Raw genomic sequence first — 17,506 nt, 5'->3', positions numbered from 1 at the left:
GGCAGTCAGGGGACTGGGAGCAGGGGGGTTGGATAGGGGGTGGGGTCCCAGGAGGGGGCAATTAGGGGACAAGGAGCAAGGGGGGGTTGGATGGGTCAGGGATTCTGAGGGGGGCAGGAAGTGGGAGGGGGCAGATGGGGGCGGAGGCCAGGCTGTTTGGGGAGGCACAGCCTTTCCTACCCAGGCCTCCATCCAGTTTTGCAACCCCAGTGTGGCCCTTGGGCCAAAACGTTTGCCCACCCCTGATTTAAACTATTTGCTTAAGATGTAATGAAATGAGAGACCTTATTCTTGATTTTCCTCCTGACCCTCTTCAGTGCTTTCTCCTCTGCTTTGGTGAGGGGCAGCTTGGTAGGGATGGGGTAGCCCTCGGCAATCAGGGTGCGTTTCTCCTCCTCGGTCAAGAGCAGGGGGCCTGATGTCCCTTGTAACTTCTGAAATACACAGGCAAAAGCTATCAGTGGCAGACAGAGCATCAGCAACAAATCCCACCCCACAGGTCCTCACCACAGCCACTGCAACAGGGGACCCTCACTGTAAGTATACCACGGCAATGGTCTTCACTGCAGCCACAGGAACCTGTTCCCAGTGACATAGCCAGCCAGTTGCTTCCCACTCTGCTCACTAATATAGGGTTACCATTCGTCCGGATTTACCCGGACATGTCCTCCTTTTTGTGCTAAAAATAGCGTCCGGGGGGAATTTGTAAAGCACTCACAATGTCCGGGATTTCCCCCTCCCCCGGCACAGCAGAGTGAGCGGCTGGGAGGGCTGCAGGAACGTCCCGGGCTGGACTCCGGAGCAGCTGGAGAGGAGCTCCGCCCTGCATTCTGAGCAAGTGTCTCAGCACAAAGTGCAGCCCTCCCCTTTTGCAACTGGGAGCGGTTTCTGCCATGCAGCGTAGCAAAACGGGAGCGAGAGCACTTTGTGCTGATACAAGGGCAGCTCTCCCCTGCAACCCGGTCCGGATCTGGGACCGGGTTTTGTTGTGCAGGGCCAGGGACCGGGTTTTGTTGTGCTGGGGAGCTCAGCCACGTGTCCGGCTCGCACAGAGCCCAACACCCTGTTCTGAGCAGCAGGGTAAGGGGGGCAGGAGAAGGGGCAGGGAGGTTCTGGAGGGGGCAGTCAAGAAACGGGGGGGGGCTTTTTGGGGGGAGTGGAGAAAGTTTTGGGCAGTCAGGGTACAGGTAGGGGGTAGGGTCCTGGTGGGCAGTTGGGGGGGGGTCTTAGGAGGGGGCAGTTAGGGGACAAGGAACAGGGAGTCTTAGGTAGGGGGTGGGGTTCTGGAGGGCAGTTAGGAGCAGGGGTCCCAGGAGGGGGCAGTCAGGGGACAAGGAGCGGGGGGGGTAGGGGGCTGGGAGTTCTGGGGGGGAGCTGTCAGGGGGCAGGAGTGGGGAGAGGGATCGGAGCAGTCAGGGGACAGGGAGCAGAGGGGTTTAGATGGGTTGGGAGTTCTGGGGGGGGCTGTCAGGGGGCAGGAGTGCGGAGAGGGATCGGAGCAGTCAGGGGACAGGGAGCAGAGGGGTTTAGATGGGTTGGGAGTTCTGGGGGGGGGCTGTCAGGGGGCAGGAGTGCGGAGAGGGATCGGAGCAGTCAGGGGACAGGGAGCAGAGGGGTTTAGATGGGTTGGGAGTTCTGGGGGGGGGGCTGTCAGGGGGTGGGGAGTGGTTGGATGGGGCGTGGGAGTCCCAGGGGTCTGTCTGGGGGTGGGGGTGTGGATAAAGGTTGGGGCAGTCAGGGGACAAGAGGCAGGGAGGCTTAGATAGTCCTGGGGGGCAGTTAGGGGCAGGGGTCCCAGGAGGGGGTAGTCAGGGGACAAGGAACGGGGGGAGGGTTGGGAGGTCAGGGGGGGCGGGAAGTGGGAGGGGCAGGGGCGGGGCTCCTCCCGTCCTCTTTTTTGCTCGCTGAAATATGGTAACCCTAACTAATACATCTGCTCCCCAAGCTGTTGTGGGCTATGGGCATTTGTTGTAGAGCTCATGAAAAGCAGTTACCACATGTCCTTTCTACGTGACTTCCCAGGAACTCCCTTAAGTGTTCTTTAGTGAATTTGGTGGTCCTGAAAGTGAAGGACTAACCTAATACTGGCTGGAGCATGGCAGTCACAGGCAGGTGCTATGCAAGTCTCTTTTCATCACTCTCTCTCTGACATATACCTCAACCCTGACCTGCAACACTCCCCCCCGCTCACCACTTCAGGCCTGGGGTCCCATCCAGCTCTGCCAATTGAGCTCACTCCTGATTTGCAGCGCCCCTCTGGTTATCCAGTCCTGGGCCTGAGCAGAAATTATCAACAGTGAGACTAACAACTAATGTCACCCTTTGACTTTCAGCCAGGTAAATTCTCCCAGCTCCTGTGAGCACAAAGAACCCTGCATTGTAGGCTGTGGTGGAGCTTGTATCCAGCTGGAATTCTGATGTCTCCTTTCTAGTTCCTTACGTGTGGTGCTGTGAGGAGAGGCGAGGTGGAGATTGCACTGGAAGAGCGAGCAGCTGGCCGGGCTGGGCTGGAGGGAGGCAGGGACCGCGGACTCTGGGATCCATCACTATCACTACCATGGCTGCTGGGAGGTGTTGGAGGCATCTGCACCAAGTCATCTAATGGGAAGTAAGGAGAGCACATTTATCACTACAACATCAACCTACTGGGATAGGTGTGGGGCCATGGACAGCACCAGGGCAAAGTGCTTCCATGAGAGAGGGATGGAAAGAGAAAGCACTTCCCATAGCACACTGGTGGCTGGAGGAGGGCAAGTTAGCTGAGGCTCAACCCAGGAAAGACACAGACAATGTTGGTAGCTTGGGGGAAATAAATGGAAGAACCATCCAAGGTTGTGCCATGACCCCCACACAGAGAGCACATTCTCCATATTTGCCCTTAAGGCGTTTATTGGAGCCAGGTCTGTTTTTGGCCACAGGCACTACCTGAGCACCAAGTCGCTTTCTTTGAACGATGCTCAAGAAGAAGGATGCAAGCTAGCCATCCTTATCCAGGCCTTTGTCACCTCGAGATTCCATCGCTATGATGTGCTCTGAATGGGCCCTGAGAACACTCAGGAGCTCTGATTTTGGGTGCTTCAATTTTTGAGTGTCCAGTCTGAGACATTCAGAATCATGGACACTTAAAAATTCAGCCCCAGAAAGTTTGGCAGTTGGACACTTCAGCAGTGCCTCTTACCCCATGTGATACAGCTGCAGCTACAGTCAGTGGTGCCAATTAGGAGGGGTTGGGGGTGAACACTTCCTCCTCTTGCACTTGCTCAGAGTTCCATAGGCTGCAAAACTGAGGGGATGGGGAGGCGTGGCCTGACCACTTTTAAGCAGTGGTCCCATACTAAATCAGTACTGTTGCAATGCCACTGAAATTTGACCCTGTTGCCCCTCTTGTACAGATGGAGGGACAGCCAGGCCAAATGGTGTTGCAACCTGGGGCACAGGGAGTCTGTTCCTATACAACAGATTGCAAGGGACTCCCCCGAGAACTTGACTCCCAGTCAGCGGCGTATTATCACTTAGGCCAACAAGGCCTAGGCCTAGGGCGGCAAATTTGCTCGCTCCCTCCCCGGCCCCGCCCCAACTCTGCCCCTTCCCCAAATCCCCGGCCCACCTCCTCCCCCGGGCGCGCCGCGCTTCCCTCCTTCCACCTCCCTCCCAGGCTTGCTGTGCGAAAGTGCTGGGAGGGAAGGAGGGATGAGAAGCGAGTAGCGGCGTGCTCAGAGGCGGAGCGGAGGTGAGCTGGGGCCAGCGGGCGTGGGGAGTAACCCTTGGGGGGAGGGCAGGGAACCGCTCCCCGCCCCAGTTCACCTCCGCTCCACCGCCGCCATCCCCCGAGCGCGCCACAACTTCCCTTCTCCCGCCTCTCTCCCAGGCTTGCCGCAGGGGAGCGGAGGTGAGCTGGGGCGGGAGGGCGGCAATTTTTTCAGGGCCTAGGGGTGGCAAATTTGTTAATTTGTTAATTTGTAAATTTGTTAATTTGCCACTGCTCCCAGTAGCACTGGCTCACACACTGTTTGGGTAAGAGAGAAGGGAAATCCCTGGGCTGAGGGAGAACTGGGTCCCCTGTGGAGGGGGTATGAGTGGGGAATGGAATGAGGTCCCTGCCAGGGGGGATGGGACCAGAACTTGCTTCCCAAAGAAATACTTGAATTGGAACCGCCTATTATAGTCAGCAGAGGTTCTTATGCTGCCATGTGCTTGGCTTAAAGGAGAGGGAATTGTTGGCTGTGGTACCCTGCACAGAGTTCTAGTCCTTGGATATAGCTCCCTGTTCCGTCCGCCTCGGCCTATATTTGCTAACCTGGCCATGCTGCAAGGCCCACCATTCTTCACAGACATTTGGGGAAGAGGCAGGCTGAAGAGATGGGATATGGTGAAATTTGACGAAGGTCATTGTTAGCAAGGAGGCCAGTTTTATTGATATTCATAAAAGCAGGTGTGCTATAGGGATGTGATATTTGTAAGCAGTATTGTTAGTTTTAATTAGTGTGAAGCAGACGGCCCAACAGGCCTGGATTTCACATGGCTGTCCAATTTGATCCTCAAAACCCCTGTCTTGGTTGAAACAGAACATTTCCCACATTCGGTGGCGCCCACCCGCCCGCAGCTGTACGCATGTTACACACGGTGCATACCATTGGCAGGGAGTTGGGCAGAGGCAGAGAGACAGCAACTTCAGCTGCTTCTGGACATGATCAACCCCATCAGGCATGTTCAGTGGCTGCAGGGTTGCTCAAAGACAGGAGTGACACTGCACTCACAACCCGCAGTGGAGAGTGAGTGTGGCACGGACTCAGTGGCTGCAGTGGAGATGGCCCGCTTTAGCCACTTGAAAGGTTGGGAAGTATGGTGAAGTGCCCAGGGCCTAGGATGAGTCCTAGAATTTCTAAATACACACATATACACACCCATTCCTGCCCCAACCATGCTGTGCAGTGGCTGCCAGGCTCTCTTCCTGATGCCAATGCTGTTCTACAGCCAAGGGACAATGTTTTTACTAGATCTGAGTCAGGTATTTCAGACAGATGTAGGACATAAGTAGGTGACATCATCATTTAAGATTCTTCTAAAGTATCCCTCCAATCTCGGTTACAAAATGAGTTCTCTAACGGATCTTGGTGAGGTCTAGTGCCCAGGACAAAATCAGAGATGTTAGAAAGCATGTCTCAAAAGGCATGCAGTGCCAAATTAGCAATGCCTGAATCAAGCCAACTTCCAAAGAACTGGCTCTGCCATCTTTAGGGAGTTTGCCAAAATGCTGAGGATCTTTACAAGGTATCCGGATGGTATAAGAACCAAAACAGCATGCAAAGTCTGTTGTGCCTGGCTCAGCTATACTGCTCCAAAACGCCGCCCAGCACACTCTCAAACACAGGAAGGTCTCCAGGGAACAAGCACCACTCTGTGCCTCAGTTTCCTCATCTGTAAAATGGGAATAAAGCTATTGACCTCATTTGTAGTGCACTTTGATGAAAAGTGCTATATGGGAGTTAGGCATTGTTATTATTAAAGCATTTCAGGGGCTCACACACTTGCCACGGTACTTAATGCACCCAAGTGGCTCTGATTGCTCAGCATCACAACAGGTCACCAGGTGCTTGAGAAGTGCCTCAGCTCTGGCTTAGAGGGCTGACCCCACTCCTGTGGGCCCTATTGTATGTGGGAGCATGATCAGGCTGGGTCTCTCTGGGGCAGTCAGAGTTCTTAATGGCGCCTTAATCGTGCATTTTCGGACTTCAAATATTTGGGTTCCTTTCAAATTAAACTGAATTTTGAATTTCCTGGCTTTTGAATGGTTGTTTTTGGATAGCTCCAAGGTCCCTGTGAGGTTTTCAATGCTCAGATCTCTCATATATATTTTCAGCTATAAGGTAGTTTCTTGTACACAGGAGTTGCAAACAATTCTGTATGTGGCAATTTGTACATGGGGTAATTCCATTTTATCTGAACACAGGTAATTCTGCATGAAGATAGGGGTTCCATGGTAACCCATCTCAGCCTGCCCTGTTATTGTATGTGTAAGGCTCGGTGTATGAGAGTTGTTTCGTGTGTTTATATGCATGGCTTGGAGTGACGAGGCTTTGCAGCCAGAACTGTGTAATATTGAGGGGATGCACGACTGGGCTAAGTACCAGCTGGCTGATTCTATTTTCTTACCTGCTGGTACATTTAGAAACTGGTTCACTTCTTTGGGCTCAGCTTTGATCACAGGTGCTGGAGTCATTTCTACTGGAGTCTGTGAAAAAGCAAGAGCACACAGCTGTCTCTGAGTGTCTTTTTCACTTCCCTCCCCACCTTTCACAAACAGCCCTCGCAGAGTGTATTGATTGCAGCTACTGCTTCACCAACTCTCTTCTCTGCCACATTCCACCCCATGCCCTGGAGCCTACCCCACCAGCCTGTTCGCTGCACTAGCAGCAGGTACACTGACAACCAACAGCACACAATCACATCAAAAATCTCTATCTTTGCCTGAAACACCGAATACAAACAAGTGAATTTGCTGAGGGAGGGGAAGCCACACACAGCCATGCTGCCATTGCAGATGATAAGGCAATATCTCTGAATGAAGACATTTACCTCTTTGGCCATTAGCCCAGCTCAAGACCCAGAAAGCACTATTTAAACTGTCCTCCCAATTCAATAGGGATGCCTCTTTTAGATCTGCCTTAATCAGAGCTGGGAGAATATATACAGGCTTTGAGAAATGGAGTAAAACCCCTCTAGTGCTCTTAGGACTTTCACCAGGGCCACTGAACAGCTGTTTCTGATCAAATGGATTAAGAGTTAACATGAACAGCACGTTATTCCCAGCTGGACTGAACTGCCTCTCTGCTCCCAGCCTCCCTTCCCCCATTCCACCACAGGCAAGAGAGATTTTTACACTAAACAGATACATTGCAAACTCCCCCAGACAGTAAACACAGCTGAGGGGGGCCCTTGCTACAATTGTCAGGCACACAAAACCAATCTGCATTTGAGGGCACAGCAAGTTCAAGCTGCGTAAATAACGGAGGAAGTTTATGTGCATTTTTGGCTTGAATAGTTGATTTGTTTAATAGAATTGTCTGAAAGGGAAGATGCCCAACATGAGTGAAAAAAGGAAGAGAACCCAGGAAAGAATCTACTGTACCTGATGGGTCACAAGATGCAAGACAGTTCAGCACCATGCAAGATTGGACAAACCTCCCTTCTCCCAAGAACCCCCACCAGAACCAGGGCCAAACAGAGCCCTCAGTCACCCCCATGTCACCAAGGGCAGCAAGTATCCAAGGGTGTTCTTCAGAGAAATAGACATCTTAAGAACTTGGGAGTGGATGAGAGCTTTGGTTCCTCAGTTCTTGGAAATATTCATAACAATCGTTAACAGTTGGTGCGTGGCATCCACCTGCCCTCACAAACAAGAACCTCAGAGAAGGGTTATTATCCTCATTGTTCAGCTTGGGAAAGTGAGAGATTTTATGATGTACCCAAGGCCACATGACAAGTCAGCGGCAGGGCTGGGAGAGGGACTCAGGAGTATGAGGCTCATATTCAGCTCATTTGTTAATTCTGCCTTCCCTAAAATTATCTCATTGGGGAACCACCTTTGAACACTCGCCAGTAGAATGGGTTCGCGGCTTGATAAAAACAACCCAAGGGCTAAAGAAATATCAGCAGATTGGAAGGAAAGGGCCTTCCATCAAGTAGAAATGCTAGTGAACAACTAGATGGCTCTGGAGCTGGTAAATTGCACACCAAGTGCCTCAAGGACATTGGTTTGAATCTAACCCACACTGTTCATAATTTCAAGTCTACTGTGTTGCAGAGGGGTAAATCTTTCAGTGTCTACAAAGGAGGAGTAAGTGCCCCTTGGTCCTTTTGCTCTTTTAATTAAAACTGGGGGTGAGTTTAACACGGAGTCTCAATCTGTTCTAACTGTCATTTCAAGTGAGAAATTACTAGCAATAAGGAAATAGTTGGGCATCAGCTTTGTTTCACCTTCAGCCTCCTGTCCAGGAGGAGCCTATAACTGCAGTCAAAGGGCCTACAGAGCCAAGCCAGTGTCAGGGTTTGTTGTTGGGAAGTTCCAGTTACCAGACACATATTCTGAGTAAAATGGGCTCACCTCCTCAGGTGCTGGCAGTCTCTGTAGTGGGTTGAGGTTCAGCGCTGGCACTAAGCTGGCTGCAAGCTGGGATTCAGGAAGTTCTGGAGCCAGGTTCTGTTCCTGCTTCACCATAATGGAGCATAGCTTGTGCCCAAGGGACCACACTCCACTCTCCAGGTCTGAAACAAGCACAGCATGAGAATCAAACTCCGAGCTTCTTGGGACACCAGCAATAACAGGACAAGGCAAGAGACATCAGAATCCTTTACTCTATCTGCAAAGGGTCCCATTCCAAGGTGTGTAGGGGATATAGGTGTCTCTCTTCTGCATTAAGATCTGTGATAGGTACTGCTGCTGCACAAGTGTGTGTATACCCTCAATATTTAAGGGGTCAGTTAATCCCTCTCCTCATGGACATTACTGGTGCTGACATTCATTCTCCTGGTGTGGAGGAATGCATATATGCTGCTCCACACCCCCAGGCAGAAGCAGGCTGCAGTCTTCACCATGAGAAGCATTAGTGTGGAGGGAGAGGGAAAGCCCTCTGAGGAACACTTAATGGGCCTGAGTGCCCCCCTCTGTGTGTGTGCTTGGGGTGTGAATATTTAGGGGGACAGGAGATCACAGGAGTTGGATCTCAGACAAAAAGAGATAATGGTTAATTCAGAGAAGGTGAAGTCACTTGGCCTCTTTTCTGGAGTTTTGGTCCCATCCTTCCTGCTCCTTAGACACCTCAGCCTGCCAAGAAACTATTCTGCACCTGGTTCAGGTCATACATCTTCCTCCCTAATGCACTTCCCTTCCTCATTTATCTCGCACTGGAAACTCATTGGCCCTGCCACACTATGGCCTTTAACACAGCATATCACCAGTTAGTGTGCTGGTTAGTTCTAACCATGTCCTGCTTAGCTCTAACCAGGACAGATTCTCTGCCACTACCCTCGTCTCTAGACATTGCTCTGGCAGCAGCTAGGGACTGTAAAGGGGTCACAAAAGCCCAGAAGAGAGTTCCTCTGGTGTAGGAACTGCATAGAGCCTGTGTATGCAGCTGTAAACTGCTTCTCCGTGCAGCTCCCAGTGTAGGGGACATGCCAGGGGCAGGGAATGAGTGGCCATTCTGCGCTGTAGAGTAGCCTGTAGGCAGCCATAAGAAGGCTGCCATAAGTCAGAACAGCCACTTATGTTGGGGCCCCATCAGCCCTGAGTGCACTCAGGAATCCAGGTGGCACAAAGGTGGCTTAAAGCCACCTTTGCCCAAACAGCTCCTGGGCTACGCTTTCTGAGAGGCACAGCACAGAATTTAGCCCCTGGTTTGTTCCCACATAGAATGTAGTTAAAACTCTGGCTGTGTAAACCATGTGTCACCCTTGGCAGTGGCCTATGCTGGTTGCCTTCCTGTAACTAGTCTGGCACACTTATTTTGCTGTGTGGACAGGACTCCCTAACTGTGCCTGTGTAACTGGTTGAGCTTGTCCTCCTTCCTTCTCTGTGCAGTAGTATGTCCCCGAGTACATTTCCTCATCCATGCCCTGCTGGTGCAGCTCTGTATGTATATTCCCCATGCCTATTCCCTGCTGAAGCGCTATGGGATAGCTACCTAGATTTTCCCAGAATGCACCAATGCAAACATGATTAGGCACCCTAGTAGGTGTGAATGCATAACACAATAGTGATGGCAGCAAAGCTGCTGTGTGGACACAAGCTGAACTGTTACATGTTAAGGAGGCCAAGCCAAAACCAGTTACAGAACTCACAGTTGTAGCTCTAATGTGGATGGGCCCTGTATTTTGGACAGCGGGGGAGAGAATGGGTTTCAAGGCCACAGGTAACTGCATCCAGCCAGGGCCGGTTCTGGCTTTTTTGCTGCCCCAGGCAAAAAAGCCTCCAGCTGCTCTCCCCCCCCCCCAGCGCGGCAGGGGAGGGCGGCCAGAGCCCCGGGGGGGAGGGCAGCAAGCCCGGGCTGGGGCTCCACTCTCCCCGGCAGCCAGAGCGTCGGGGGGAGGGCGGCGAGCCCGCCCGGGGCTCCGCTCTCCCCGGCAGCCAGAGTGCTGGGGGGAAGGCGGTGAGCCCCGGCCGTGGCCCCGCTCTCCCCGGCGGCTGGAGCCGGAGCACCGCGCCGCCCCCCTCCAGGTGCCGCCCCAAGCACAAGCTTGGTGGGCTGGTGCCTGGAGCCGGCCCTGCATCCAGCAAACTTGGATGAATTTGCCCCTCCATCCAGCTGTTCTGCTACAATGGTAAAAGCTGGACTGGAAAGCTTTACATGACCCTTTCTGTAAGAGGAATGACGCTCCCTCTGCCTGCGAGTGCTGTGACTGCTGGACTTGTTACTAATCAGAGCAGAAGAGGGCAAGCAAGGGGCTCTTCCTGTCTAGAATAAACTAGGTGAGAGGGCAGCCCCCAGCTCTGTCACTCCAAATAGGCCAAGCAGTGAACACCCAAACAAGCACATGCTGTCCTTCCTTCTCCTGTCCCCATGCCAAAACCCTCTGTCTGTCCCACCCTGCAAGAGCTATTGGCTTACAGAGATGAACCAGCCAACAGGGTGTCGTTCAGGACCAGATGAGAAGGCATTTTCCATGGATGCATCTACATTCCACAGGCTCGGTGGTCCCAAAGGTACAGATAATCTAGAAACACTGATGATGCGTCTGGATCCTGCTGTGTGAGTGGTGCCTGGAGATTCTGCCTCAGCATGCTTCTCTAGATACATTGTTTACGGTCAGATATTTGGAATGTGTGTAGAGTGACCAAACAGCAAGTGTGAAAAATCAGGATAGGGGGTGGGGAGTAATAGGAGCCTATATAAGACCCACAAATCAGGACTGTCCCTATAAAATCAGGACATCTGGTCATCCTAAATGTGTGTGCAGTAAAAAATACGGACCCATCACACACAGATATGAGAAATGTATTGCTCCTCTGGAAACAGGGAAGGGAGTGAAGAGAAATGAGGGGAGAAGGGGAATATATTTAAATGTAGTGTCTTCATTTCTCTTTCCTCTCTGTGCTACAGAACCACAGCCTGATTGTTGGCATGGAATTGGACTTCACAGATCAACAGCTCACCCACTTGCATGTAATCAGACCTACACCTTCTGCTCTAGAGAACTGTAGCCTGCTCTTGGGCATGAAATCATGACTGCACTCCCTGGTCTGCAGAACTGCAATCTGGTACCTGGAACCAGAGGTTCCATATTTGTACCCATAACCCATTAGGCAAATGGATTCCACTGAAAAGCAAGCTCGTGAGACTGATGAGCAACCTGAACCTCACAACCTAACTGAATTAGTGGGTGCCTAGCCTGGGATGGGCAGGATTCTGAAGTTTTTGAGGACAGCAGGGAAGCATGGAGAAGCCAATGTGTAAAAGGCCACAGCCGGCTCCAAAACTAGAGGCAGCCTAGGTTCCCTTGAGAATGCTGCAGGCTGAAAGGGCATACTTAACCCTCACAGATGTTAAAGGAAAACCATTACTGGCATTGCATTTTAAGGGCAGCACTAATAGGTACAATGCAGAGATAAATCTGGATTTGGGTCCAAATATCAATAGACATTAAAATGCAGAGTTAACCCACACAATTTCAGCATAGGGCTATTGGCCCCAATTCACAGATGGACTAAAATGTGTATCACATTCAAATATGAGCCAGATATAACCCTGGACATGCAGTTTTTTATCCCCTGCATGTGACTGTGTGTATGCCTGCCACAATGATATTTTGTACTCATTCGCTGCACAGAGGTGAATTGCACCCTCTGACTAGTAACGTAAGGCTGGCACAGCACTTCAGTCCTATTGATTTAAGTGGGGTTTAACTGGTGCATAGTCTGCACAAGAGCGATTGTCACCCTCAGTGTCCCAAATATGGCTAGGGTTTCTACAGACATAAGAGAGCCCCAAAGACCTTGCAGTCTAAGCAGAGACATGACAATATATGGAAAGAGGATGCAGGGGAAGAGGTAACGTGTGTAACAGATACAAGCTCCTGAGTTAGCTTAGTACAACTGCAAATCTTTGTTTTGTGTTTCACTGCTCCATCCTGTTTGCTTCTCACCCTATCATTATAATCTTTATTCTCATTTGTTTATTTTCAATGTGTGCGTGTGTCAACACACGTGGGTTAAGGTGTGTGTCCTTACCTGTGTGGTTTTTGCTAATTGCCCAAGAATACTTGCTTCTGCTGAGCCCCCCCCCCCTCCCCCGCAGGGATGTGTTAGTGTTAAAGTCAGGGACAGGAAACCCTTCTGAATGTTTGAAGGTTAAGGAAAAGCTGTCGGGCCTGATGTTAGGGCCCTTGCTTGGTGACCCTCTGATGTACTGTCTGAGTTATGGGTACTGACCCTAAAGGTGTTGACTGTGTAATTTGCAAAGAAGAGGCAGCAGATGGCAGTTTCTCTCCTTTCTTGGTGTTTGTTATCACAGAGCAGGAATAGTTCCTGGCTATGATGGGGAAACCTCTATCCCAGCCCTTGCTCTTGCTAAAAGGAAGGGCTTTCTTCTCCTGTATATACTGAATCAGTGACACAGCTTTTTCAGGCAGCCTGGTGTCCATCAGCTGCCAGGACACCCACACAGTCCCGCAAATTACAGGACTCTCTGTTAGGATTGCTCTAAAAATATCCAGCCATCATGAATTATCCTGAAATGAATTGTTTTAAAAATAGGGTTTGAAATAACTGTTCCTCTCTGTCTTCCTCTAAGTGAGAGCCACTCACAAGGAAGCCACTTAGTTTTCCACATGAGCCAACTGGCTGCAGGCTCCCTGTACGCTCGTGCTCCCTATATCCAGGCCAAACCTCACTGGTAAGCTCCAGGAAGGGACTTGAGTCCAGTGCATCCACTCCCAACTTACCAGGGTCCTATGGAACTGCTGCCTATAGTTTGCCAGGAGCACACAGCGCGCAGAGACACAAACCATAATCATCAGCATGAATAACACACAGCAATAGAAATGAATAATTATATTGTGAGTATAGGAAATGTAAGAAAAAATGTGGACCACATTCATAAAACAACGGACAAATTTATCCGTTGACTAACTGTACTAAGTCAAAGCAGTTAGGCAGTGCCCCAGCGCTGAGGAGCCTGACTTGGGTCAAGCAGGCCCCACCTCTGCTTAAAGACATCAGCTCTTCTAGGACATGCAGTACATCTTTTGGAAACACGGCAATCTGCATATGGGTTTCTTGTGCTCACCATTGGCATTATCTTCAGTCTTGATAGGCATGAGGGGGCTCTGGGGAGCAGAATCTCCACTGAGCGAGTAGCTGTGCTCTGCCTGGATGCCCGGAGTAGGAGGGTCCAAGTCCATGTCCAGTAAAGGGTTCTTTTCAGCCAACATTGGATCATCAAAGAAACTGTTGAAGAGTTCATTGGAGAAATCCTCCATGTTCTCAGAGAAATGATCCAGATGCTCGGAGAAATGCTGAGAAGGAACCAAGTGAAAGAGAATATTATCGTCAGCTCCAGTAGGGGCTAGGGAGCCTTCCACTGAACTGTGATCAAAACTTCAGCACACACATCATTTGGATGAAAAATAACAATCTCCATCCTTTATTCTGATCAGTGATGATAGCTAGATAAAATCAGCTTTCTACTTATAAGGTAGGGTTCAAATGCTCAATGATATACCTGCCTTTTTATCTATCTATCCTGTACATACCCAACTAGCTATCTCTCTGTCTCCCTTATGTACCCATCTATCTGTCTATGTAGGGTTTATACCATATACTATTTAGTAGAAGAAAGAGCTCAAGGAAAACTTGTGTGGTAAAAAAATATAAGTACATCAAAATGTGTTCTTCTGAGCCTGTGTTTAGTGACATAAATGTTCCCATGTGTTCTCCAAGCAGCAGTAGGCACCCTGGTACCAAGGATAACAAAACCCAACCACTGATTTCTATCAGTGTGCTCAAACATTAGTGTGATCAAAATAACAGGAAGGCCCCATGTTGTATTTAATTTCCTTTAGGATTTCACAACCCCTCTGTGGACCCTATGAGAATGTCCTAAGGCCAGTTAACACCTGTGAAATTCTGCTTCCTGATGAAATTTAAACACCACAGATGGCCGCCTGTTAACTGCAAACAATCATTCCACTGACAGCCAATAAATCTGATCCCATGCAGAATCTGTTTCCCCTGAGACATGCACTCCTATTGAGAAGTCAGATCACTAACTTTTCCATTTGATACAAGAAAACATTGGTGGGGCAATGAGAAAAACAATGGCTACCCATAGCCAGCTGAAAAGGGATCCCATTTATCAGCAGAGTGATGCTTTTGGGTCAGAGAGAAGAAAGAGAAACATAGATTACGTAGGTGGTCTTAAAAGATCTGGATAGAGCTGACCCAAAGTCAGAGAAGACTAGGCAGGCCAGGAATGGCTGAAGAGGGGAGAATATGGGGTGGGGTGGGGGGCACTGCAAGCAAAATGTAGAAATATTGAGAGCAATGGCATGTATGTGTGTGAGAGAGAGAAAGAGAGAGCAAGACAGAGGCATACATTACAGCCCTCTGAGTACCAGTGGAAGGAGGCCATGTACCAGGAGGAGCCTGAGAGGGTACAGGCGTGTGTATTCCTTTCATTCTCTAAAAGCAGAGCTGAGGGAGGAGTTGGCCAGGGGACCCCGGATACCACACTCCACTAGTTCCTGTTCCAACAGGAAGGTGTGTTTGTTTTACTTTAGCACAATATCCTTCTGCAAACAGAGCCCTGGCAGTGAGAGGGTTGGGGAGAGGAGCAGGCTGCAGCTGGGCAGCCCCCCTACCTTGCCAGGAAGAAGATGGAGAGAGCAAAGAGAGCAGGGGGGGAGCAGTTTGCAGTTGGTCACACCCTCCCATGCCCCTGCCTTCGATTTGAAAATCAGACAACACAGCAGCACTAAGGAAGCATTGCTCCCTTCCAGCTCTGGAGTCTGCGACTCCTGCTTTCCTCCTGGCACTAGCTTTTCTGTGCCTTTGTTTCCTTCACCTTCACTCCTGTCCTTCCAGTCACCCCAGGGGCAGGCTGACATGAAGCCATCCAAACCTCCCTTGGGATTACAGACAGTATGGAGAGGACTGAGAAGGAGGTACTTTAATTCTAAGCCCTGGTTTTCAGCCACTCACAGGACATTTGGGCACAGTACATTTTCCAAGCTTGTTCTATGGGAGAGGCAAATTTGGTTCAGTAGCTTAGTAAAACCCACTTGGCCATTTTCAAGGTATCTAGAAGCATTTTTGTGCTTGGATGAGTAACAGAAAACAACTCAAAGTTGCCTTGGGCATAACCCTTTGTGAGGAGAAGGCCACTGAGTCAGTGGAAGACACCTGGTTTACCCATCTGAAGAAGTGAGGTTCTTACCCACGAAAGCTTATGCTCCCAGTACTTCTGTTAGTCTCAAAGGTGCCACAGGACCCTCTGTTGCTGGTTTACCCAAGTTATCTAACTAGCATTGGGAAAGTAGCATCTCTGCCTCTTCCTGCGTGTCTGGGGGCTGCACTGCTCGGAACATTGGCTCTAAAAAGCACACATTCATACAGACGCTGCTGCACCTGCCCTGTGTCTTTTCTTTTTTAAATGAAACAAGCAAACTCAGTGTAAGAAAGGATGATAGTGTAGTCATAAGGGTGGGAATGTAAGTAGAAAAGTGAAAGAATCCAGAGTTCTGACATACCAGGCTCCCTCCAAGGTGAGCAAATATACAAAAGAACAAATCCACAGTCAAACCTACCTATGTGCTGAGGGCTGGAGGAACAGCTGCTGTGGGAATCATCAATTACTTTTCTGTGAGTTTCAAATCTCCTCCATAACTTTGTATTAACAAAAGGGATGAGGGTGGGGAGAGAATCAGGGAGAAGTTGCACTGAATCGTGCAGTAATTTCACATAAAATCCTCATATCTGCATCCCAACTCCAGTTAGAACAAGGATCCCTGATCACACCATGATCTCCCAAGTAGAGGATAAACAGAGGAGGTATGATGGCATGACACCCACTGGAGGAGGGTTATTTACAGGTTATAAATGAGGAAAGGGGAGATTTTTTCTTAATTTCACAGCTGTTTGGCTCAAACACCAACATTTTTCAAAACAGCCATTGATTTAGGGCACTTTTTCTTTTGGGCACCCAAAAATTAAAGGGACTCAGAATGAGTGGCCACTTTTGAAAATGTGGCTACAGATGTCAAAGCTGTCATTACAGAGATGCAAGAGAGCTGCTTCAAGCTACCACTTTTCCTCCAGGGATGTTAGCTAACTTGTACAGTGAGGAGAGAACTGGAAGTGGGAGAGATAAAGGGGTCCATACCCGCTCTGCAGATCCAAAAGGCAATAATATCAGGGGGTGCAAACCTGGCATTGGCCACTGTTGGAAGACAGGATACTGGGCTAGATGGACCTTTGGTCTGACCCAGTATGGCCGTTCTTATGATTCTGATCCTTCAGCAGGTGTAAATATTCTAACTGCCTGTTCACCAGTGCTGCTCCCTTTCATCTCTACCAAACACTCATTTACCAGCTCAGGACTAATCTAGGGTGTCTCTGAGTGAGGATAGCAGACAGGGTTTTGGAGTGGAGCCCGGAGCTGGAGTCCGGAGCAGCTCCGGAACAGTGGAGCTGCAGGTTTTTGCCTGGAGCTGGAGTGGAGGTGGAGCACAGTTCCAAAGCCCTGGTAGCAGAGATAAGAGAATGCTGTGTTTAAGGTAGGTCAGTCTCTGAGATTGGGGATAATTACAGTTATTATCAAAGATGGCACCAGGGCAAGTGCACACAGAAAAATCAGATTTGTAAATTGTTATTTTTACCCAGAAAAGCTGACAGGGGCTCAGAGGCAAGAAATGGGTGGATTGGGGGCAGGGAGGGAAAGGAAGGAGAGATAAAGGGGAGGCAGAGCCAATACAGGTGATAACACCACTTTACAATTGGACATATCTATATTGGAGATGACTGCGCAGTGAACTGCCCAGTCACAGAAGTGCTGTTGTGTCCCTCTTGATGGGCTTTGGTCTCCCATGCTGCCAACACATAAAATTAGCTTGGAGATAAATTTCTAAGCAGTACATTTATCCATGTTCATCTGGCAAAATGATAAAATAGAGTCTGTGTGTCCAGATCCTTTGGTGATGGGCATCCTGGATCCTGTGGTAATGGGCAGTCTAGAGCCTTTGGTGATGGACGCCTCTGAAACACATCTAATAAATACATATACAACTAACACAGGATGCCCAAACTCTATCTCCCTGAGGCCTCCACTGGCATCTGGCCAAGAGCCAGAGAGCTGCATCTAATTTGCACAGAAGGCTGCAGATTTACAACTACCCTCATCTTTAATTTGGAGAAGCCTTAGGGAAACTACAGAAGCCGGTATACAATGTGACCACTTGGGTCAGAAAGGAGCATTGCATAATGGGGTCTGTAGTCTCTGCAGACCACACCTCC

The 17,506-nt window shown here is 49.8% G+C and overlaps 1 protein-coding gene across 1 annotated transcript in view; it reads right to left on the bottom strand.

The window, feature by feature from the left end:
* Positions 1 to 17,506, bottom strand: part of CREB3L1 (cAMP responsive element binding protein 3 like 1) — a 67,150-nt gene that overhangs the window by 15,706 nt on the left and 33,938 nt on the right. The window contains exons 2-6 of the mRNA XM_054027979.1: positions 13,284 to 13,512; positions 8,105 to 8,265; positions 6,154 to 6,232; positions 2,441 to 2,598; positions 285 to 434 (exon numbers count right to left, since the gene is read on the bottom strand). Coding sequence (XP_053883954.1) covers positions 285 to 434; positions 2,441 to 2,598; positions 6,154 to 6,232; positions 8,105 to 8,265; positions 13,284 to 13,512 — 777 coding nt within the window. The remainder of the gene's footprint in view (positions 1 to 284; positions 435 to 2,440; positions 2,599 to 6,153; positions 6,233 to 8,104; positions 8,266 to 13,283; positions 13,513 to 17,506) is intronic.

Source organism: Malaclemys terrapin, chromosome 4, assembly GCF_027887155.1.
Source record: "Malaclemys terrapin pileata isolate rMalTer1 chromosome 4, rMalTer1.hap1, whole genome shotgun sequence".
Classification (NCBI taxonomy): Eukaryota; Metazoa; Chordata; order Testudines; family Emydidae; genus Malaclemys; species Malaclemys terrapin.
This window is presented reverse-complemented; position numbering and strand designations above follow the sequence as displayed.